The 25622-nt window shown below is 35.3% G+C and overlaps 3 protein-coding genes across 4 annotated transcripts; all 3 read left to right on the top strand.

The window, feature by feature from the left end:
• The first annotated feature begins 2425 nt into the window (after positions 1–2425).
• LOC144429816 (uncharacterized) lies at positions 2426–5692 on the top strand. Its single transcript, XM_078118029.1, has one exon. The coding sequence runs from the start codon at positions 2426–2428 to the stop codon at positions 5690–5692; it is 3267 nt and encodes a 1088-aa protein (XP_077974155.1).
• A 160-nt stretch (positions 5693–5852) lies between these two features.
• LOC144429815 (uncharacterized) lies at positions 5853–8354 on the top strand. Its single transcript, XM_078118028.1, has one exon. It carries the CDS (start codon positions 5853–5855, stop codon positions 8352–8354), a length of 2502 nt encoding a protein of 833 aa, XP_077974154.1.
• Positions 8355–13184: 4830 nt separating this feature from the next.
• LOC120347132 (follistatin-related protein 5-like) lies at positions 13185–24210 on the top strand. 2 transcript variants are annotated; one of them, XM_039416990.2, is made up of 17 exons: positions 13185–13505; positions 13721–13945; positions 14029–14143; positions 14581–15113; positions 15236–15359; positions 16867–17021; positions 17266–17397; positions 18860–19001; positions 19727–19861; positions 20267–20394; positions 20892–21095; positions 21182–21403; positions 21968–22169; positions 22424–22545; positions 22617–22713; positions 23209–23332; positions 23758–24210. In XM_039416990.2, the coding sequence occupies exons 1-17, from the start codon at positions 13338–13340 to the stop codon at positions 23888–23890; spliced, it is 2961 nt and encodes a 986-aa protein (XP_039272924.2). In that variant the 5' UTR covers positions 13185–13337; the 3' UTR covers positions 23891–24210. The 2 variants fall into 2 exon arrangements, with proteins under 2 accessions (XP_039272924.2, XP_039272923.2); XM_039416989.2 differs by having other exon boundaries at positions 13187–13505; positions 13718–13945.
• The last annotated feature ends 1412 nt before the right edge of the window (positions 24211–25622 follow it).

Genomic DNA, 25622 nt, shown 5'->3' with positions numbered 1-25622 from the left:
GGTAAACTTGTAACTTCTGAGCCGGCATCCATGGAACATGGTGATATTGTAAACATTACAAAGAGAAAGATCAGACCGTCATCGAAAGTTGTGGAAAATAGGAAACAAGAGTTTGATCAACAGAGGCAAAGCCAGGGTTGTCCAAAACGAATCGAATATTCGAATGTATTCGAATATCAAAGTATTCGAATACCATTTCGGCTGATTTTCGAATAATTACGAATAGTAGCCACTTTTCGCCCTAAACGTGGTGTTTCGTTTTAACGGGAATCTTCAAACGACTTTTTACGCTGTCTCACGTATTGTAATGACGATGAAATAGAATCGGCACTTTGATTGTTTATATTCTGTGAGACCATACGTCTCATAGTGTTGCGACATATTTGCACGTTTCCGTGGGTGGACATTGCCGACATTCGTGTACGTGGCTTTTAATTTACAAATTCATTTCCATTACGTCGAAAAATTGAGATAGTATGTTTATTTTATTTCTATGTGTCCTGCTTATTATTCACATGAGTCTTCTCAAGCATGATTTGTGTAACCTTATATTTGGGTCTTAGGGTCTGCCAATTATGATATTTAATCGCAGGCTGGTTATCGTTACTTTAAAGAGAAACACGGCCACCGAGATTAAATGATTTGTGACCCTTTCGTTTTGCCGATTCAGCAGAACAGGACAGGGATAGGAAAACACAGCTGTGAAATAACCCATGGACGTACAGTGTAGTACTTATCACATTCCAAAATTATTTCGACATTCGGGTTAATAGGTTGTCTAAAATGATTGCCGCTTTACGACTTAAATTTACCCCTCATTTGTTAAAAATAGTTAATTCTGTGAGTATGATTCTACCAAACTAACATGATCTGGTCCTAAACATATAAAATTATTAACGCATATCAGCCTTACTGAACAACAGGGACACAATTTTTCTACCCGTCTTATTGGAGGCCTATATGGAAAAACCCCTTTTTTGAGTGCTAAAAATAGACATCGTCCTATTTGCCATGTGGACTCATTAGCCGGGAAATACGGTATTTATTGCCGTCATTGTTACGATATCCAATAAATTGTCACAAGTTGGAAAAACAAGTCGATTTATTAGAAAATAATTTCTGGCAAATAATTCTGATAACGATAGTTATAAGTATCGATCCTTTACCAGGATGATTTTTTGTTGCGCAAAATAATCCAATCCATGACTGGTACCAGCATTTGAAATGTCATGCCGTATTAATTTAATTCTGTTCAACGTAAATCCTAGTAAAAAGTCCATACTTTTAAATACAAACCAATGGCAACCATTATCCAAATTAGTTCCCAAGAGCGGGATAAAGTATAAATTCTTTTTCCGACTTGTGACAATTTTTCGTGAGTACGAAAATAAGAATCAAAAACTAATTATATTCGGCACAATATCACGGCAATCTGCGGACATAAATTGTGTGGCAAACTCGCGATTAATATTAATTTTTGATTCCTATTTTCGTATTTACAAAATACAACGGCGATCTGTGGACTTACAATGTGTGGTAAACTACCCGATTATAAATAGTTTTTGATTCCTATTGTCATATTTATGAAATAATAAAAGTATTATTACTCAAACATACAACGGCGATCTGTGGACTTACAATGTGTGGTAAACTACCCGATTATAAATAGTTTTTGATTCCTATAGTCATATTTATGAAATAATAAAAGTATTATTACTCAAACATACAACGGCGATCTGCGGACTGAAAATGTGTGGTAAAGTTCCCGAATATAATTAATTTTTGATTCCCATTTTCATATTTATGAAATAATAAAAGTATTATTACTCAAACATACAACGGCGATCTGCGGACTTAAAATGTGTGGTAAAGTTCCCGAATATGATTAATTTTTGATTCGTATTTTTGTACTCACGAAAAAATTGTTACAAGTCGGAAAAATACCTCATACTTTATCCCGCTTTTTGACAAATAATTTAGATAATGGTTGGTATTTAAAAGTATGGGCGTTTTACTAGGATGATTTTGTGTTGGGCAAATATTCAAATCCATCATCGATACCACTATTGTCGTATTAATTTAACTCTGTTAACATGACTCATGGTATATAAAATATATACTGCAATAATCTGTAAATATGAAATGCCTGGTAATTTGGCTAGGTTGTAACTTTAGATTGCAGTTATTACATGGCTTATTGTATGGAAATTGCTACATACATTTAGATAAGCTTCAATTAGTGAATTTTATTTTCAAAGTATTCGAAATTTCATATTCGAAAAAAATAATTTCGAATGTATTCGAAATAGTGAACTATTCGATATTGGCCAACCCTGGGCAAAGCGTATCTAAACTTTGTCAGAAGCTTGTGAAACTATGCGAAACAGCAAAGCATGTTAGCCATATCCTAAGAGCATCATCTGCAATGCGTGCATCTTCACGGGAATTAATGGAGATGTGGTCAGCGCTTGAAGAGATGGTGTCAAGAAAGGAGAGGACATCTTTGTTTCGGGGTATTCAGCAAGTGGACAGAGAAGTGAAAGATGCGACTAGGATTGCTGAAGAAACTGTTGATAATCTCATGGAAAAGAGAGATGAAAGTTCATCCAGAAGCTCCACATATGGGACATCTGCATCTAGTAATGTTAGTCGTAAATCAGAAAAGATTGCTCTTGACAGTAAGCAAGAATGGTATGATTTACAGAAGGATGTTGGGGAACTCGAAGTTAAAGTAAAATCCGTGGAAGAAGAGAAGTTGCTCAATCTTCAGGCACTACAGCTGGAATATCAAAGAAAAATGAAGATTTTGGCTGATGAAAGTCAACTTCAAATGCATAAGTTAATGCAGCAAAGCCAGTTGGAATTGCACTTGCACAAGAAGGAACTCGAGTCGAAGAAGGCAAGAGCACAAGTTTGCAAGAAGGTCCAGCAAGTTGAAAATCCTTTCGGGTTGAATGAAGAAGATTTTATTGCAAATTCAAGTAGTCAACAATCACAGATCTTGAAATCAGATTGGGATCATAGTTTGAAAACAATTCATGGAGAAGATAACTCAAATGATATTGTATGTGAGAATATTAATTCAGGTATGAATTCACAACATGCAAATGCTTTTCAGCATTCTCCATCAGGTGCGTACACTACATTTGTTTCTCCTGAAGTTAACATGAATAGTGTTTCTCATGTAAATAATGATTTAAGTGCATGTTTGAGAGAGTTGGCAATATCAAATAGTATGCTAGCCAATGCATATGCTTTGCCACAAATTAAAGTTGATATTTTTGATGGTAATCCATTAAAATTTCCTGCCTGGGAATCTGATTTTGATGCTCTTATTGAAGCTAAAACTACCAATGTACGCCAAAAACTTAATTTACTGAGTCAACATTTATCAGGGGATCCTAAAACAATGATTCAAGATCTTGTGTTGTTACAGTCTGATACTGCGTATGCAGAAGCAAAGGAAAAATTAAAGTCAAGATATGGCAATGAAAGTGTCATATGTAAAGCATTTCTTGACAAATTGGCATCATGGCCAAGAATTAGATTTCGTGATGCTGCTGGAATTCAGAGATATGGTGATTTCCTTGACCAAGTCAAAGTTGCAAAACATAAGATCAAAGATCTGGAGGTACTTGATTTTTCTGTTGAAAGTGTAAAAGTAATTGAACGTTTACCAACCTATTTGCAAGATGCTTGGCGTGGTACTGTTAAAAATTGGAGATCAAAATATGGAAAAAATAGCTATCCACCTTTTGATGAAATTGTTAAATTTGTAAATGAAGCGTCAGAAAAGGAGAATATTCCTGAGCTTGAACATATGAACAAAAATCGTGAATATGTGAAGTCATATGATGACAGGGAAAAGAAAAGTAAGTCTTTTTCCAGTTATAGAAGTGCACAGAATGCGAGAGCATATGCTCATAAAGTAGAAAATATGAGTGCGAACAAATGCCCATTCTGTAGTGTTTGTCATCATATAGAGGATTGTGATGAATTTGGTAAATTGTCAATAAAGGACAAGAAGACCTTTTTTCTGAAAGAGAGACTGTGTTATGGATGTGGTTCTAATAGAGGTCACAGGGTTAATTTTTGTAAGCAGAGGGTTACATGTAAGATTTGCAATAGGTTACATTTGACTGCCCTCCATGTGGATAAAACTCTTGATAAAAGTGATTCTAAATGTACTCAAGTTTGCACCATAGAAGGTCAAAGTGGTGGCAAACATAATTCTATGATTGTTCCAGTATTTGTGAGAAATAGTAAAAATCCATCTAAGGAAATCCAGTGCTACTGCATATTAGATGATCAATCTAATTGTTGTTTTGTTTCTGAGGAATTGCAAAAGCAACTTGATGTGAAAGGTGTACAGACACAGTTAAATCTCTCTACGATGATGAAATCTGGAGCGTTGGTGTCTTCGCAGAGAATCAGAGGACTACAGGTGATGAGTATGGATCGTCAAGTAAAGATAGATATTCCACAAGCTTACACTCGTGAGCAAGTACCTGCGAGCCCTTCACAAATTCCAAAACCTGAAGTTGCCAAACAGTGGAAACATTTGGAGAAAATTGCAGACAAACTTATGCCTTATGATTCAAAATTGAAGGTCAGTATTCTCATTGGTAGTAACATTCCTAGTGCGGTAAGGCCTCGTGACATAATTCATGGACGGGAAAATGATCCATATGGTCAAAAGTCTATATTGGGTTGGGGAATAATTGGAAATGTTTGCAAAAATGGCAAACGTGATGATAAAAGTTCAATATCTCATCGTGTCGAAGTGACACAAGATTGTTCCACAGCGGAAAATCTGTTAGAGAGCAATGGTAAATCATCATTTGTATTTTCCACAAAAGTAAAAGAAATTGTAAGTCCTCAACAGCTCAATCAGATGATGGAAATAGATTTTGTTGATCACAAAAGTAAGCATGAAAATATGTCAATTGAGGATCAAAGGTTTGTGAAAATACTTTCTGAAAATGTTATTAAATGTGACAATGGAATGTATGAAATGCCTTTACCATTGAAATGTGACCAAGTTAAATTACCGAATAACAAGCCCATGGTATTGAAACGAGTGATGCAATTGAAAAAACGATTTGAAAAGGATTCAGAGTATAAAAGTAAATATGTTGAATTCATGGAAGATATGATAAAAAATTATGCTGAAAGGGTGCCAGAAAATAGACTTGTTGTTAGTGATGGAAAAGTTAATTATGTGCCACATACTGCTGTTTTTCATAGTAAGAAGAAAACCATCAGAGTTGTTTTCGATTTGAGTGCTTTGTATAAAGGAGAATGCATTAATGATCATTTGCTCACTGGACCAGATCTTATGAGTGGAATGACGGGAATTTTGTGCCGATTTCGGAAAGAGGAAATTGCTGTAATGGGAGACATAAAAGGTATGTTCCATCAGTTTGTTGTACGAGAACAAGACAGAGATTTGTTGAGATTCTTTTGGTGGAATAATGGTAACACCGAATCAGAATTAACTGAGTATAGGATGACTCGACATCCATTTGGTGCTCGTAGTAGCCCAGGTGTTGCAATGTATGGATTGAAATTAGCTGGAGATGATGGTGAAAAGGCATTTGGGATAGAAGCAGCTGATTTTGTGAGAGATAATTTTTATGTGGATGATGGTTTACAGTCTCTCGAAACTGTTAATGAAGCTAAGTTGCATTAAAAATAGTACTTCTCTGTGTGCCAAAGCAGGTCTAAAGTTGCATAAATTTGTGTCGAATCGGAGAGAAGTCCTAGAATCTATTCCTGAATGTGATCGGGCTAGTAGTGTAAAAACAATTGATTTGAATAATGATCCACTTCCAATTGAGAGAGTTCTAGGTATGCTGTGGGATGTGAATGATGATGTTTTTCGCTATCATTTGCAATTGAAAAATCAACCACGAACCAGAAGAGGATTTCTATCAATTGTGAGTTCTATATTTGATCCAATGGGATTTCTGTCACCTGTGATATTGGAAGGTAAGAAAATTTTGCAGGAACTTTGTAAAAGCAAAATTGATTGGGATGATCCTATCCCAGAGAATGTACAACCAAGAGTCAATGCATGGATTGACGATTTACATGGCATTGATAATTTAACAATCAGCAGATGCATCAAACCACCAAATTTTGGAGTAGTGAAAGTTGTTGAAATGCATCATTTCTCAGATGCATGTCAGTCTGGTTATGGTCAATGTTCCTATGTCAGATTGGTGAATGAAAATGGAGATTCACACTGCACCTTGCTCATGGGGAAATCTCGTGTTGCTCCATTGAAACAAATTTCCATTCCAAGGATGGAATTGACAGCAGCTACAATTTCTGCACGAATGAGCAGATATTTACGGGAAGAACTAAGGTATGAAAATATTAAGGAATATTTTTGGGTTGATAGTATGGTGGTGCTGGGTTATGTGAACAATCCAGTGAAAAGATTTCATGTATTTGTTGCAAATAGGATACAACAAATTCTTGATGTGTCTGATGTTAGTACATGGTTACATGTTGAATCTAACCAAAACCCAAGTGATTTGGCAAGTCGTGGTATATCAGTAAAAAAGTTAATTGCTGATTCAAAATGGTGGAATGGTCCCGAGTTTTTGCAATGTAAAGGAGCTTATGAACCACCAGAAGTTTCCTATGTACCAAATAATAAAACAGATGCCTTGTTGAAACATGAAATGAAAAAGGCAACAGCGTTCATAACAGTTGAAAAAGAAAATACTGTTGGGTATAATTTTGATATTGATAGACTGGACATATTTTCTTCTTGGTTCAAAGCCAAGCGAGCTGTGGCCAACTGTATTCGGTTTTGTCACAGGCTGAGAAAAGTTGATTGTGCGAATAATTTGGAAGTCGAAAATTTGTCGATTTCGAAGAAAGTAATTATCAGATGTTTACAGCAAATTCATTTTTCAGAGGAAATAGAGCAGCTACAAAGTTGTGCAGTTTCTGGTGCAATTTTGGATCGAGCCAAAATTAAAATTCGAAACAAACTTAGACGAAGTTCAATTTACAAATTGGATCCATATATCGATGAAGATGCACTAATTCGTGTAGGTGGTAGAATAGGGAGAGCAAATATGCCCATGGATTGTAAGCATCCATTGCTTTTGCCAAGACATTCTCATGTTACTAATTTGATTATTCGTCATTTTCATATGAAAGTTCATCATATGGGACGCGGAATGACACTGAATGAGATACGTCAAAATGGGTATTGGATTGTTGGAGGCACCTCAGCTGTGTCACAATTTATAACTTCATGTGTTGCATGCAGACGTATCCGAAGACCTCTTGAGGTTCAAAGGATGAGCGATCTTCCAGAGGATCGTGTGAATGAAGCAGCCTTATTTGATTATTCAGCTGTTGATGTTTTCGGCCCTTTTGAAATAAAGGAGCGTAGATCTATTTTAAAGAGATATGGTATAATATTCACTTGTTTATCTTCCAGAGCAGTTCATTTAGAGTCTGCAAATTCATTAGATACAGATTCATTTCTCAATGCCTTGAGGAGATTCCTAGCAAGACGAGGAACAATTAAGCAGTTGAGAGCAGATTGTGGAACAAATTTTATTGGAGGAAGAAACGAATTACTAAAAGCTATTGGTGAGATAGATCAATGCAAGGTCAGAGAATATTTATTGTCTAATGAGTGTGATTGGTTCGAATTCAAGTTTAATGTTCCAAAATGTAGTCATATGCATGGAAGTTGTGAACGTCAAATAAGAACAGTTCGAAATGCTCTGGAGCCAATTATGCAGAAGTTCGGTTCACAGCTTGATGATGAAAGTTTTCGTACTGTACTTGTGGAGGCTGAACATTTGGTTAATTCTAAGCCACTTACAGTTTCTAATTTAGGTGATGTGGGTTCACCCGAGCCATTAACACCAAATCATCTTTTGACGATGAAGCCAAAGGTTCTTCTGCCTCCACCTGGACAATTTCAAAGACCTGATGTATATGCAAGACGTCGATGGAGACGAGTCCAGTACATTGTGAACCAATTTTGGTATCGATGGAGATTGGAGTATCTACAAACACTACAACCAAGAGGGAAATGGACTAAAACTGAACTGAATTTATGTGTTGGAGATATTGCCATAGTGAACGATGAGAATGCCCCAAGAAATGAATGGCAACTTGCCAGAGTTGATGCCTTGTATCCGTCTGAGGATGGCCTCATTCGAAAAGTTAGAGTTCTTGTTGCCGATTGTAATCTTGATTCCAGAGGCAAACGAACAAAAGTGGTGACATACCTCGACAGACCGATACATAAACTTGTGTTGTTGGTTCGTGCAGCCAAAGATGGCGATTCCCGGGACGAGGAGCCAACATCTTAGTTTTATTACTTTTTGTACTGTACATATGTTTCGTTTTAAAAAAGTTTTCTTTGCCAACAAAGAACCCTTTTTGGGGAGCCATGTTACTGGGGCCAATAGTTAGTTTTCGTATTGTGTGTACCCCCTTTCAAAGTTAGCTCCTGTGTATTACCGCTAGTGGGCAGTGGTTCACTGATGTGTATTCTTAGTTACCACAAGGCCTCTTCGGCAAGAACCTGAAACCGGGAGCGCACATAGTAAATTTGCTCATCTACTTTATCTGTTTATCGTAGAACTATTGGTTGGATAGACACAATTGTCATTTACCGCAATCAATTCCTGTATAGTTGCTTTATTGGATTACATTTAATAACTGGATATTCTGTTTAACTGTGGATTTACTTGGATTAAAATATCATTTCAAACAGCAATATCAGAGCTGCATATTTCCAGTGTATCATAGACAGCAAGACAGGTTTTGGGAGCGCGTATAAATGCATTGCAGTCATAGACTATTTGCGGGGCTATTGAACTAAGTTGGACTTTGGCTACCGTAACATTCAGTTCTACATCTTTACATATAAGTCGGTTCTTTGTTCGGTTCGATTAAGGCTCCAGCATCGAAAGCGGTCAAACATTTATACCTTTATGACGTCATAATCACGTAGTTGATCAGTAATCAGTAGTTTATTTTTCACCATACTGAAAATAGGAACAAATTGCAATAAATAGGCCATATTTCAGGATGAAGAAGACGCGGGAAACCAGTACTGGTTATTGAGCAGCGGCACCCATAAAATAAATCTACACTATATATATTATAAAAAAGAAAAAGTCGAACTACGTATAATAGGTGAATTGACACAATACCTGTTACAAGTAATAAATCAATTCGATTGGTGTAAGAACATGACTACGTTTTCGTACATTATTTGAATGGGGGAACTTGAAACGTGTGTCATTATCATTAACGGGCTATTTAAGAGGGTATACTGTCATGTTTTTCTAATTCATTTTGGTCCAATTAGTCATTTTTGTACGTTGCCCAACTTACACGGGAACGATTAATTTGTCACTGTCATGAATTTACCTCCATTTGGCTTCAAAGTCTTGACAGTTGATAGCATGCGCTCCATAATGATCTATGAAGTATACAATGCTGGCTTACTTCTGTCTGGTTTGTCGAACTCGGGCCGAAAGGTAAGCCAATCCAGAACAAAGGTTGGACGTTTATATCAATTGGTCAAATAAAACTATTTCTGAATGTATTTTCAATGGTGTAACAATGAAGTTCTTGTTTACTTTCATGAGCTTGAACACTCTTTAGTGCGCAATCATAAATTTAGAAAACCACACGTAAAACTGTCTTTCACCTGCATGTCTGTGCAGTGAGGGATCTTGTAACTAAAGTCTAAGCCTTCCACGCGTTATCAGCCATGTCAGCCATATTCCCGAATACCATTTGATTGCGGCGTGGGTTCGGGTGGTAATGACAACAAAGACAACGGCCAAATTCGATGTACAAAACTGGAATTTTATACATAGTGCGGAGTCCTAATAGTTTCCTGATATTTCATGACGTCTAAGCATTCAATGAATATATATAATCCATCTGATTGAAAATATATTTGGACCCTCGCGTTTTTACAAAATTACAAATAATAACTGGGTTAATCAAAAACAAATAACAGTTAGGTGTAAATTACACCAACTAAATAGATTGTCAATAAATCGTTTTTTCTAATTTGTTCACGATACGGTGCAGAACTTTTGTCAACGAAAACTCGTTGTATGTTTTGGTATGAAGTAGCACGGTGTGGCGTAAAAGGCTACGTTGCTCTGTGGCGCCTCAGGTAGTAAACTCAATTCTTATTGCCATTAATGGCTTTCTGACCCTTTCTCATATTTTATGGATTTTTTAACGCAATCATTCTCTTCCTTTTAAACATTATAACAAGTATTGTATTTCTAAAATAAACATTCTCAAACGGAAGATGATTACGCCATCCACGTTGATGTTTTGTTTATTTGAAACAAAGTATGCATGAAGTCCGTTTTGCCAAATTGTCGGTATTCTTGTTCTTGTTGGGGTAGTTGTTGCTGAGAAAGAATTGCCTTTTTTGTCACTAATGAACGAATCGATTTCAGTACTTAGGGATGACGTTACAAAAACTTGAAGCTCCACCTTTTTTTAAATTTCCTCTGATTTCTATGGGATATTTCCGATAGTTTTTCTTCTAATTTTGATATCGCGAGAACAGTTGAATTTTGTACTGGAATACTTTATACTTCAGGGTACTGGATCTGATAATACAGTAGTAACTCGGATCATTTGGTATTTCAGTTCACGTTGAAACTGGAAGCGTGAATCATCGCCACAGGACCTGGAAAAACTGAATCAGTCTGATCCAGTTATCGGTACCCTGATACAGGTAGGCCTACTGGTAAGTTACCGTAGGTTTTCCACAGTTCAAGCCTTGTTCAGGAATAATCAGTATGATTGTTTATGTTGTATTTGATATATATATAATATATATATATATGATATGTTTTCTGGGTGATGTTGACTTAGCTAGTAAAATGTAATGCATCTTCGGATTTTTTACGTGGATTAAAATTGCGTGTTTTCAAATTTCTCTCCCAATTTAAACCGGACTACTGGTCACATTCATAACAGCTTGATTTGTGACGTTTTTTCGTCACATAGCAGAAAAATTTTCATCATCTTGTAAATATCTGGCGGAGCTGATGAGATTTAATAGAATATCCGACATTTCTGTTCTGTAAAAAATAATGCGCGTCTTCAATAAACTGAGTTCCCAATACTTCCCATTTTGATTTGATAAAATACTCGCGAAACACCAAATAAAACTGTCAGATTTTTCCGAAATCAAAATTCCGTTTAACTACTAAATATCCCGATTTTTGTTTCGATCAAACAACAATTTGAGGGGAAAGATGTGTCACGGGACTCCAGTCTTCCGCAGAGCACCGATTAAAATTCACTGGCCTTCCCTGATAACCTACACTGCAAGAGATGAAAGGGATTTATTCATAAGCCATTGTTCAAATACGCCAATCACGCCATGTAATTTAAATATTTTCAAGGATATGACCATCACCAAATACTACCTAGCGCAATCAATAATCGATATCATAAGCAGTAAAAAATCGTAAGGTTTGAAAAACATATGGCCTTGCACTTCCAATAATTAGACTCATTTGCCTTCACCCATATTACATCGTCGATGAAACATCAATCAATGACGCATTCCACCTGTTACGAGAGAAAAGTCGTCGATATGCGCCTCATTCCACAATTACAAAATCCAAGCTCTTTTTTCGCGTCGCTCCTCTATGGTGGCCCATCGTTGTCACGTGTAAAATTAAAAAAAAAAATGAAAAAATAAAATGAAAAAGCGAAAATAAAAAAATAGTTGTGAAAAAACATAAAAATAATTGAAAAAAAAGAAATAAAAAAAAATTTAAATTAAAAAAAAAAATTGAAAAATAAAACAAACAAGAAAAATTAAAAAAAAAATTGAAATTAAAAAAAAAAATTAAAAAAAAAAAAAAAAATTTGAAAAAAAAAATTGGATAAAAAGAAAATAAAAAGGTTGACAACGATGGTCCGCCTCGTGGCCCATCGTTGTCACGCGTTTTTATTTTTAGAAAATTTGATGCTGCTTGGGACCAACGTTGTCAGACTTAATCCTACACGCACAAATGTGTTTCCTGGGTTTCTAACTCACTACTGATTTTCATGACCAATATTCAATAAATTCAACATGAAAATGTTCTACAAATTCTCCATGCTACAAGTTCAACCACAAGCAATATATTTATAATAAGGATAAGAGAATATAGAATTGGATACGAAAATTTGTTTTTACGTGTAGAAGGTAATTTAATTGGAAAATGCTGCTTAACTGCTCAGACACTCGTGCGATGCCGGTACGGTATCGTCTGACCGTACCGGTACCCATGCAATCACTCGTGAAAGAATGGGAGATGATGAGTGAATGTATGGCTACCGGTACGGTCAGACGCAAAGCGACTATAACCGACTACCGATATTTGGTAAGACGGTACGGTACCGGCATCGCGAGTGTCCAGACAACTGAGTAGTTAAGCAGCATTCTCCAAATTACCTTATACACGTAAAAACAAATTTTCCGAATTTTCGTATTCAATTCTATATTCTCTTATCATTATTATAAATATATTACTTCTTGTTGAACTTGTAGCATGGAGAATTTATAGAACATTTTCATATTGAATATTGCTCAAGAAAATCAGTAGTGAGTTTGAAACCCAGGGAACACATTTGTGCGCGTAGGATTATGCCTGACAACGTTGGTCCCAAGCAGAAGCAAATTTTCTAAAAATAAAAACGCATGACAACGATGGGCCACGAGGCGGACCATCGTTGTCAACCTTTTTATTTTCTTTTTATTCAATTTTTTTTTTTTAATTTTTTTTTTTTTAATTTTTTTTTTTTTTTTTTCGTTTTCATTTATTTTTTTTTTTTTAATTTTAATTTTTTTTTTTCATTTTTTTTTAATTATTTTTATGTTTTTTCACAAAAATTTTTTTATTATCGGTTTTTTATTTTATTTTTTATTTTTATTTTCAATTTTACGCGTGACAACGATGGGCCACCATACTCCTCTCCTTTATATATTATTCAAGATGTTTCGGAAAGAAGATACCAAAGTGCAGTGCTGTTCAATAATTTAACTCCATATTTGCCTTCTTCTAGAAAGACGCAAATAGTAACCAGTCGACGTGAGTTGGACAAGATAGCTTCACTGTGCGCATTTTTGTTTAGTTGTGCAGTATGTTGTTTAGTAGTAAGCTATAGATTTACGTTGTAAAATAATAGGATATTATTGTCTAGTGAAATGTATTATTTTAAGAAATAAAAATAACTGTTTGTCTTTCAATTGATGTAAACTAGTAGACAATAGACGGAATATATTGTCAATACGGACTTATAGAAACATGCAGAATGCAGTATTTGTCGTGCTTTGGGTTGTGAGTTTGTCAATGGTGATTGCCCGACCGGAAAAAAATACCCAGTCGTTCGATACAAACGCACCCGATCCAAACGAAATTATATCCCAGTTGCCAGAGTCATTGGATACAGCGCATTCGGACGGAAAAATCCAGGTAAACAACGTTTAAAAGTGTCCATATATAGGTTTTCTCGTGTACTTTTCGAATTTTGTTTCTGTTAACCACATACATCCTAGTTTCCGCTCTTCCGTTTTTATGGAAACACATCTTGCTTGGGTAACATGTTCAAATGATACTCACTTCATCATACATTTTTTTTATTCATTCCATGATAAATTGCAAAAGTAACCTACTATTCGTTTTAGAAGGATGATATCACATCTAGAAGGAAAAATATTGTTCATAAAAAGCGATACAACGATGCCAACCTTAGCATCGAGTTATTTCGAGAAACACTATCACATCATGTTGGAAATGCAGAATCTAAAACTGATAGATGTCGGTACATGAGATGCCAACCGGGAGAAGAATGTCTTGTGGAAGATGAAAGAGCAAAATGCGTATGTAAAAGGCATTGCAAGGCTAGACATCATGTAAGAAGTTTGTTGTGATATTCTACACCAAACTTTATTGTAGAGCTTATGAATATTATTCCAACTTCAACCTCTATTTTTAGCCAATATGCGGTACAGATGGTGAATATTACGAGAACCATTGTGAAATGCACAGACAGGCCTGCTTGTCCGTGAGAGATATCTACGATGCCAGGCACAAGGACTGTTTTTATAAAGGTAAATATCTCTGATATAATACATAAACTTTTATTTATGGTTTAGAATGTATTTGAGATGATATTATTTGCAATTTTGGTTATCGCTTTCACTAATCAGAGCTAACCTTATTTCATGTGAGTTTTATATTCTAAAATTTAACTACAGTACAACCTTGAATAAACGAAAATATTTATAGCGAACATTGTTTGTAAAAATCTTCATATACTGGATTTGAATAAATATTTCCGGTGCAGCACAGATATAGTTTGTCGATTGTCCTGCTTGGTAAACTGGGTTTGGGCGAGAAAATGTGTGACGCTCCTTTCGGGATAGAAATTTGTGACTTACTTTCATTTATGTTTTATTTTTTTTATAGAAGCCTGTTGGTAAATTCAAGGCAAAGTTTTAAATATATAACTATGCAAAGTTGTAAAACAGTTTTCTTTTTGAAATAGCATCTGAATGTAGTGGATGGGAATTGAAGCAATATCAAGAAATGATGATGCAGTTTTATCGTAACGTTATGACAAGCGCGAAATTACGTCACAATGAGGGGAAAGACGGTAAAGTACAAACTAAACTAAACCGATCAAAACGGAGTACAAAAAAAGAAAGAACAGCTGAACGCAAAACCCACCGTCGAGGCGGTCTTGATATAATCCCGGGCGAAGCAGGAGATCCCGAAACGAACAAAATTGTACCACCGACTACTGAAGAACTCGACGTCAGTCCGAGTCCAAAAAGTCGCCTTCAGAATGATGTAAGCACGAGTCCAAGTGACACTCCACCTGATCAAATTCCTTCTGCAAAACAAGTTGTCATCAAAGATTCATATGAATTTCTTAACGTTATCCAGTCTAAGATAAACCTCAGTAATGAGTATGAAGAAATAATGACGAAAGATTCAGCAGGAGACATGGTGAAATACATCTTTGCTCTCATGGACTTAGACTCAAACGGCAATGTCGGAAGTGATGAAATATGGGAGGTAAATGAGGACTATTCAAAATATTGTGAAATAATTTTATTCTGAATAATTACTGATATGTATATTTCAAAACTTAAAGTAAAAAAAGGCCAGAATTTCTGACATTACTTATTCATTACTAGATTACGTCATTGCAACATCTGGATAACGTTCTACCTGGTCCGTGCTCTCTCTTTCACATTTTAAAATATGGAGATACAAATCTCGACAGAACATTGGATATATCTGAAACTTTCGAGTTGTTCAGTAAGTCTTTGTATATATAAACACTTGACAATGACATTTCATAATCCTGTAACCAAGGCAACGGTTTATTATTCGCAATTGTTAAGATGGAAATTGGTACACGCCATATTTTAGTATGCGAAACGGAGAATTCAACAGAAAAGAGTTGGGAACCACTGTTTTAGACTGTATATTTAATGATAATTCAGAGGGATACTGGAAATCATAAAAAAGTTGATCACAACATTACTTTCGGAATTATTCTTGATGTGCGATATTCTGTTGTACAACTTAGGGGCTGTTTTTGATTCGTATACCTTCATTCAAGATTATAAGAATTTTATGGAATATAAAACTATTTTGTCAAAATTTCAATAATATGATTTTTAAAGTCATATTTTAAATTAAATTTGAATATAAGGCCTCTTGGAATACTCGAAAGTTTTTCAATTTCTAGATTTGTGAAATCTGCATGAAATACGCATTTAATTATAAAGCTGCGTATCACATTAACAACTGAATAATTCAATTTTTCAAACATACGTTATGAAGACCTGGCAGGAACATTTATTTTATTTTTTGAAATTATTAATTAAACACATTTCATCTTGTTTGTTCCGCTTTAAACAAGAACCCCAAATGTTTTATATCGGTTCAAAGGGAATCAATTAATGCCAGGAATAAATTGAAATAAATTGACAACATGTTCGTCCATATTTCGCACGCAATGTTTTAAAAAAAGAGGTGTTGTAATGGGCGCTTTATACGCAAGGTTGTAATGAGCTGTAGCTGTAATACTCAGTCGGAAAATGTCGGTAGACCCAAATACCAGTCGTGTATGATCAGAAATAGGTTTGGACTGACAAGCGGACTTTGCCTGTAGATCGTACCTGGTAATTGGCTAGCATTTTCAATTTTCTGTTTGGAGTAAAGCAGCCATATCCAATTCGGTCGATGAATTATTCACGTTCTAGAATTTTCTTGTCTCAAATAAATCGCTCAGACTTATCAATATCGATCTATAGTTTGCTTCTTTCGCTTCTTCTCGTTATTCAAATGAGTAAATACTCGAACTCCTCGTTTTGCGAGCGTGCTATTTCTCAAGGGACATACATTGAATTGGATTAAGTAGACGTGAAACCGACACAACAATATTGACTGTCGGGAACCTTAGTTTTTAAAATCTGAAATGAAGTTTTCTTGTACCTTTATAAACAATAATTTTTTTCATGGCAATATTAAGTGCCAAAATAACTTGGATTGGGATTTCAAACTCAATCTTATAAAATAAAAAATGACCAAAACATAGTCGATTCCTATGATAAAAGACAGTTTTTATATGCTTTTATTCATATTCACTTACATTATGGCTTTATGTTTCATTCAATAAATAAAAACTTTAGATTAGTAAAATTACATCTTTTTAATTGTTACGTCCTTCCTATATATATATGGTGTCCCTATATTCAGCAGTTTTGAAAATTATAATTTTTGTTCACAAGGCTTCATCAATTTAAATATTATTCAGATATTAGCGTTTATCGTCTACAAAATCAGAAGCGATATGTTCACAGGCCTGCTACTTATGGAAATCCAATGCAATTAGAATGTGGAATCGAAGGAGAATCTTCGCCTGTATGGTATCGATATGGACGTAAAGTACAAGAAAAGAACGGAGCTAAGGTAGGCTATAGGACCATTAGATAACTCACCACTCCTGTGAAGTTACATTGCTTATAATTTCGTGATGTTATGAACTATAGATCATAATAACTAGTAGTTTTCCGGGTACTCCTGAAGTAGGCGCACCAAGATGTCGCATAACCTGAACTCTAACCTGGTACACAACCTGAGTTAATGTTGTGCGCATACTTCAGGAGGTCCAGTTTTCGTATTCCTATATCGTCCTATAACTTTTTATTTTCAGGTGCTTGGAAGAACTTTATACATCAGTGACGTCACATCAAAAAACGCGGGGAACTACACTTGCAGTACAAAGAAAAAAGAAAGCATAACTCAAACTATTAATTTGCAAATTATGGTTGCCCCCAAAGTGGAGGTCAGTAACGGTTTTGTCGATACCTGAACCCCTAATTATTTTCGTAATAAATATAAAAGTACTATTATTTAACGTAAGAGGTTGATGGGCATGATTAGAAAAAGGACAATACATGATTGATTGAAACTAAATATATTCCCTACAGAAAACCTGATCGATTTCAATTTGTTGTCAGTCGCATTATGGCTAGATTGTTACATCAATAAATAGGAAGAAAGTATAGAGTGTTTGTTCTATATATAGACAGTTACGTTCAGATGGCAATTTAATTATTTTCGACAAGAAATGACATACCCTGATTATATCAATTAGGTGAAATTACGCACCGGGTATCAATCACATGTGCAAATATACTTGCTGTTATAGAAGTAGTTCGGGTATTACGATAAATCCAAATATGCTCACACAAAACAATACTAAATAGTTTTTTTTTAACCCATCGATAGTTATAAGCGACGAGTCGTTTGGACAAGGCGCAAAAAGGGCGAAATATCCTAATCGTAAAATGTTTCAATAAAATAATTTCAAATTAGGCATAATTGAAACTTCTACTACCCGTCCGTCACGGTCCAGTGATTTTGGCCTATTGCAGGCCTATTGCAGGCCTCTGAGAGGTGCTATTGGAATCTCAGTGCATGGGCATGACTAGATTAAGCGGAATGTTTTTCTCCACCCCTCCAGTCACGCTCCAGTGATTTTAGGTCATATATGGAGAATGGTAATAGATAGAGATGCCATATTTGAGTTATATAAGGTAATTGAAGTGAAGTATAATATGATGAAAAATTTTCGTCACAGTTGAGTGATCACGGACCATAAAGTTGATAAAACTCGACTCCCATTAGGAGTTATCAGTTTATGACATGGTATTTGAACTACTTAAAGGACTAAAGTGAGCAAGGGGAAGCGCGCCGGACGAATATCCGCCATTCGTCCGGCGCAACGACCTTTCTGCTTCCATCCCACATCAAACCAGCGTTAGCTTTTTAATTAGTCCAAAACTTTTTCTATTATTATTATTCCTCTCGCCGGTAGCTTAGCGACCGTCCTTTTGGATTTTTTTACTCAAATAATAACGTACAAGTATCTAGTCTCAACAGCAGTTCCTAAAAATTGTGAGTCAACCGCCAAGGAGGCGCATTTTTTAACTTTGTCATGGCCGCAGTTTTAAGTAGATACGACACTGGCGATCATGCTATTGAGTAGTGTTGCTCCGCCTCTGAGTATGTTCCTGTTAACTTTTTTTGTTGCCTCTAAATTATAAATAGTGTTGAGTATGGTAGCGATTCTTACTCAGTGGGATTTACTAGGATCGGATCGTAGTTACAGATCGAAGGATATTTATTATGTGCCTTATGAATGCAACCGTTGTAATACATTGTTGGACTTATTTGAGGAGGTTTCAAGAAGAAGCAATTGAAATTGCTTTCATTATTTTACTTTTTCGTGTTACTCTCTCCAGATTCATCCAAGAACTCAGCACCCTTCGTTGCAAAGTAGTGCAACAGTGAAATGTCATGCAGAAGGATTACCTCGTCCTAGAATCACTTGGAAAAGAAACGGAGAGTCATTAGATCTGAAAAGCGGTCGATACATTTTAATGGGTAAAAAATAAAAGTATATAGATCGGGGATGAATTATAATTAAGAATATATTTTGGATGATGAAGCGTTCACAATTGTATAAACTCGATCGACCTTGTACAAACGATTGTAGGTAACTTATAGGTTCCTGCTTTTTAGCATTAGGGCACATTTTGATTCACGGTCCTTAGCACATAAGCTTGTCACACTACTAAAAACTGTCTCAGCAAGCAAATCAATGTTCGATACATCAATTGATTAGTATTTTTCAAAAGAATTTTGCGAGAAGTAAGGTCACTCAGACAGAAATATAGGTGATTGATCTGAGGGAAGTTATCGGCCACCATTAAGGTGCCAAGAGCGGTTCTAGGAAAATTGGCCGCTAGAAATTTCGCCGCAGGAAATTTCGCCCGCAAAAGCATTTTGCTGTAAAACAAGTATTAGTGATAAAAACAGTTAGATTTTCAAAGTACCCTTTTATTTAAAAAAGATTCGTTATTTAGGAGCATGTCCTAACCCTATAAAGCTAACTGTTTTTATCACAAATACTTATTTTACATCAAAATGCTCTTGCGGAGATTTTTCCTGCGGCGAAATTTTCTGCGGCGAATTTTCCGGACACGACCAAAAGCTATTGAGACCTTAAATCATTATCATTACTACTGGCCACCCAGCAAAGTAACATATACAACGATTGAAACAAATTTTAAAATATACTATTGAGTTCATGAAATTTCTATTTTTAGCTAATAATACTGAACTTCATTTCAACTCCGTTGAGGAACAAGACAGCGCCGCATATAGTTGTACTGCAGAAAACGCAGCCGGCGTCGGAGAAGATGTTGGAGCGATTTATGTCCAAACTGATGACGTACATGAAAGTGAGATTTCACTCTATAGTCTATATTTTCTAACTTCTAAATTTCAATGTTTTGAATAATTTTCAAATAAATGTTTTATTTCCGTCGGAATTAGTATTTCTAGCCTGTTGCCCGGAGTTGTAGTGCTAAAAATAGTACGGGTACTCATCTTTCATTTCTAAAATTACAAACGCGAAACTTTTCGGAATAGCTCTGGTATGTTTTAATACTTGGCAATATATTAGAAATTTATTGTAAAACTACTCTGTGAAAATAATTCATTAATGTTTGCTCGTCAAAAATGGCACAATAAAAAAATTCGCAGCCGTTTCGTATGAGTCAACACGATAAACACTTTGGAAATGCTTTTCAACAATCACGAATCCTAGCAATATAATATATGGAATGTTCATAATCTTGTTACAGGTGAAAGCGAAGCGTCCTCAGCCTATTTTGTTTTTCATGAACATGGAATATCAATTATGGATCCACATTCTTGTCAACTTGTTAGGAGCATTCAAAATACGGAAAGAGTTCCCGGTCTACTATCGCAGGTTCATATTATCAAATGTGTTTTTACATTTTGCCCAAGTTCTGAAATGGAAAAACATCAGAAATTTTAGTAATATTACTGTGTTGAATTTTTTATGGAATTGGGCATTTCAGGTTTGGTCCGGATTGGTTCAGAACTTGAGTTATTTGAAAAAAAAAGGCAAAATTGATTTTATATGATTATTACATCATCATTATAATTTTTTTTGGGGGAGGCGGGTGACTGTGTGATAAGAGTGTTGTTCAAACCCCACGCCCGATATCGCAGTCATTGGGTAATAAATTGAGTAAGCAAGGCCATATCGGAACTATTCCGTTTTAATCGTTTTGAGTGAATACTTGTACAAGACCTTGTTTGGAGTAAAACATGATTCAGATATTACCGATTTTATAAACATACGCTATGCATTGTCACAAATGATCTTTGAATTCCAACATTAACCCTAATATAATTTCGTAATTTCCGATTTTTACTGAACTACTTATGTTTTTTCTCCAGGATAAACTTTGCGACTTGGTGGACGACGAAACCAGACAATGCATGTGGTCCGATAGTATTGAGGTCGGATATCGATTTATTTATGTTGCTCAGCCAACAGAAGACAGAATCATAGTAGTAGATAAACAACTTCAGCGAGTTGTTGAAGTTATCACAACTGACCTTATGCCCGTCGAACTGTACTATGTCAAATCCACAGACCAGGTACAAAATTTGAATATTAAACGTGAATTTTCAAGTAATTATTATATATATACAAAACAAAAATAACAATGTTTTTATCGATTTAGGTATTTGTCGTCTGCTGGGCAGATTCACTTCGGACTGGATCGTTAATACAGGTCATTCACCGCGCTGCTGTGACTGGAACTCATTTTGCTGAACATGTGAAACCGGTTGCAATATCTGGTCATAGAACATACGATAGAGCGATTCATAGTTTGTATATTCCTCCAGAAACACCACTCAATCCGAATTCAGAATATGGATACATTTTACACAAAAACGAGGCAGTAAGTTTTTACGCGATGAAAGTGTATTGTGGAAGATAGTTTGTTAGAATTGAAAGTCTAAATATTCCGGGCTCCGAAAAATACTTTGTTCGTCTTAAATGCAAACATATTCGTCACATCGAATATTGAATACTGTTGTTTGCATATGAATGGTGGTATGGCCATTAATGACAATATCTCAAATAAATTGGCACCTTTGAACAAGCAATATAAACGTATTGTCCTTTCTTATTGTACGGTATATATAGATATAACGGAGTAATTTCCAAATTTCATTTAAATATATGAGCATACAGTCATATGTATATAGGCTGTAGCAGAAATTTTAATACTAATTTTTAAATTCGATTTTTCAATTACCAAAGCTTTTCTATGAGGCACAATAAAAGAAAGTGGCGAATTTGAATATATATTTTTCACTGGCTTACCTATTGTTGCTGATAAGTGCTGTCATGGGGTCGGATGTAAGCAATAAATAGGCTACTGCATAGCCATACAACCTATTGTAGGCATATTAGGTACCACTTTTAACCGACTCACAATATATTGAAATCGATTTTTAAGGCTATCCATCGATTGAATCTTGCTACTCTAACGTATTCCAATCCTATCGATCTCTCTCCATACGGGTGCATTCCGTTACGACTTAATTATCTACCAATCGGCGGTCTTCTCTATATCACGTGCGAGAGCGAAGAGGATGACAATACAATTCACGAGATTGCAATCGATATTGAGACCGACGTAGAAGTGATTTTTAAGAAAAGTAAGTAGGATCGACTGTCTCTGGGGAATTACCATTTTAGCTCAATTATGCACATGATTGTCATGAGATGAATAAGGTTATCCTGCCAAGTTTCGGCCCTTTCGAGGCGAGTTTAATTATAACTCAGATTATAACACACGTCTGCCATGTTAAGCAAAGCCAAATTTTTTGCATATATTAGTATATCTTATAGGAAAACGACATGAGAAAATAAAATTTTTTGCAAAGTTTCAAACTTATTTTTACTATTTCAGATACTGGTGTAGCACAAGAATTCTTTTCATATGATTATAGTTTTGCGATCAAACTTCGTCCTGGACACGACATGATCACACTCCACAATATTTCAAACGGTGGAGAAATGCATGAATTTATGGTAACTTTTTAATTTAAAAATAGAATAATTTTAGCTAAAATGAAAAATAACAAACATCATAACTTATTCAGATGATACGAACAAACTTCCAAGTAGCTGACACGTACTTTGCAAGAAAAAAATATAATCCAGAATCTATGGTTGCCTACATGGTGGCTAAAAACCAAGGTAAGAGGAGTAAATATAATATAAAAACAAATTGTTTGTTTTCTGCCCCATTGACTTTGTGACATTACTGAGTTCGTGGCAACAGATTTCAGAGACAGTTTTCCAACATATATTGACAGTATGAAGTAGTGTATATTTTATATGTAAAACAAAATGAAATTCTTTATATAACCATTTTTTTGTAAATTGAATCTTTTTACACTTCTTTAATCATCTAAGTCGTTTATTTTCGTTATTTATTTCCTAGTTTATATGGAATGTTTGAGATGGAAAATAAATTAAGAATTTAAAGTATGTTGGGCAATCGTGTGACAAAGTGGACATTTTGTGGCATTTGCATCAACGTTAAAATACAAATTCGTCCCTTCGTGGCTAAGAGTCAAATGTAGACTTTTGTGCTTTCATAGTTGTCAGAGTAACATTACTCTAACAAAATCGCTCATGTGTTGCTAACTCTTTCGATCTTTTGATGATCAGATTTCCAATCTTTTACAGGCGATATAATGTATGTTGATTTGGAGAAAAAGAAAGTAGAAATAATAAATGGAATGACAACTCCTGCTCCCGAACATGCTTGGCCATGGAGAGAGCGATCAAGGAAGATGACACCTAGTGGATGGTAAGTTGAATTTGAAGGTTATTCTTAAGCAGCATTTTAGAGCAGTGGTTCTCAGCCTTCATTCTCTTGTGGCACATTTACCTAACAGTGGTCTAAATTTTTATTCCTGTGAATGTTTGGCCTTTTCCCAATGTAATGGCTTTATAAAAACTGATAATCCGGATAATAAATATAACTTCCTTTTACGACCGTTTTTGAAAATGCATGCTATCCTATATTATGACATAACAATATAATCATGGAATCCATACATTTTTTGGGGAACTTACTGTAATTCCAGGCTTATTCCAAAAATCCTCGACCGTTCTGAAAAGCAATGTATTAAACTTAAACGGCTCAACGATTGACTATGACGAATGTTTCGAAGATTCGTTTTTTGTTTTTCATTTGTATATTTCATAAGTTGTAACTTTGCACTACATTAGGTTTGGGTGGTTTTTGGCAACAGCCGGGCGCACAGGAATGGAGATTCTGGGTATGAACTCAAATCAAGTATTGTGCAGAATGGATCAATTTGTTCGAGTAACTGCTGTTTCATGGTCTGGTGGAGAATTCTGAGAGAAAAAGTAAACGCACGATTGCGTTCCAGTTCCATATTTGACAATGTTTTAAAATTATTGTTCACTTTATGGCCAGTCATATTTCATTTTATTACATTTCATTAGTTGTAAAATAAAATCCGATTCCACAATTTCTTCATCTGAATTTTTGCATTCCTAAATTGTTTTGAGGCATGCAGTATTTATATTTGTTGTGGCTGATTAGCCTTTGTATTTTGAGTTTTGCACATAACTGTACATTATTTGTTTAAAAGATTATAAATAAATGAAAATACATATTCTCTTTGAATAATAATAATAATAAGTGGATCCAGCGAATACATCTTCTTTTTGTGTAAACCAGACTTAAAATCGTACTGAAGTTACAAAAGCAACTTGTATGATTTTGGAGTTCTTTGAACTTCCTTGAACACGATTACTCACTTGACCAACTGTTCAGCTTTTGGCAGTAATATGTTTTTGGAGTGGGGTTGGTTTGGGATTGCTTCATAGTGAAGCGGATTGAGTGTAGTGCTATCTTGAAGAAACCGGTATATAGTATTGTGAATGGAAGCTTGACTTGACTTAAAAATAATTTGGTGTAACGCATGATGAAAACAATTCATTTCAGTGTTGTTTATGAAATCTAAACAGACTCAAACTCGAATGATAAATCGAAAAATAGTTGAATCACATTTGATTCGGAACTTGGATGACTCGCTTCGAATTAACTCGCCGCTGGAGGTTAGGCAATTTGCATTGTAGTATTGCATTTATGTAGAGCAGGGGTGTGCATAATGCGGCCCGCAAGAAAAATTTGTGCGGCCCGCGGAGAAATAACAATTTTGAATGGTGCGCCCGTGAAACGAGTATTTAGTTTAGGTAATCTGGTACATGCGAGCAATTCTAATCCTTTCGTGCCACAAAGCCTATACCAGTACCTGAATGCCACTTCCATATTAGCAAAACTAAATAGCAAGGTTCTGTTGCAAAATATACGATATACATTACAAAAACGTGTTTCTCACTGACTTGGATTAAAATCGGTGTGGCGATAAATTTAAATAGCAGTTTCTTTAGAAGTTTATGCGTTTAACTCACTATTTCTGCAAGAAACCCTAATAACGCCGTACGGTGACTAACAGAAATAAACAATTTTTGTGCTTGTAACTACTAGAAAGACTATATTAAATAAAGGTGCGGCCCGCGGATTCACTCAGTTGCTTGAATTTGGCCCGCCAGTGAAAAAGTTTGCAGACCCCGGATCTAGAGCATTTCAAGTAATTGCAGCTTATGTAGTGACCTACATTCATTTTCTGAAATTAAGGAACATTTGTTGGTGTGTTCGATCTTTGACAACAACCACTGGGTTTAGGAACTTGTACCCAATATTGCCCATTAATATTTTACACATGTTTCATAGCTACAGACACTATTTTTTACAAATACAACTTTCACTGCTAACAACTTGTTGTCTTAAGATCAACTGTTAAATACGCAAACAATGAGTGTAATATCATGGTTATCCTAATTGTACGCAAACTATGTTTTCTTTATAGTTGAGTCAGAACGATAGTTCATATTAAGCTAGTCTTTATCAAAGAGTTGAAAAATTAACACGACATTTCCAATATTCAATTGTGCAAACTGAGTTGAAAAAATAAAATTGCTAAAAGGTAAGAGTCGTGAATTTACCACAAGAGTGAAGTGAAATCCGACAAGAACAACTCAGTCCACAGCCATTATGATTG

Source organism: Styela clava, chromosome 11 (assembly GCF_964204865.1).
Source record: "Styela clava chromosome 11, kaStyClav1.hap1.2, whole genome shotgun sequence".
In the NCBI taxonomy this organism is placed as follows: Eukaryota; Metazoa; Chordata; class Ascidiacea; order Stolidobranchia; family Styelidae; genus Styela; species Styela clava.
Note: the sequence above shows the minus strand (reverse complement) of the source record. Positions and strands in the feature narration are given on the sequence as shown.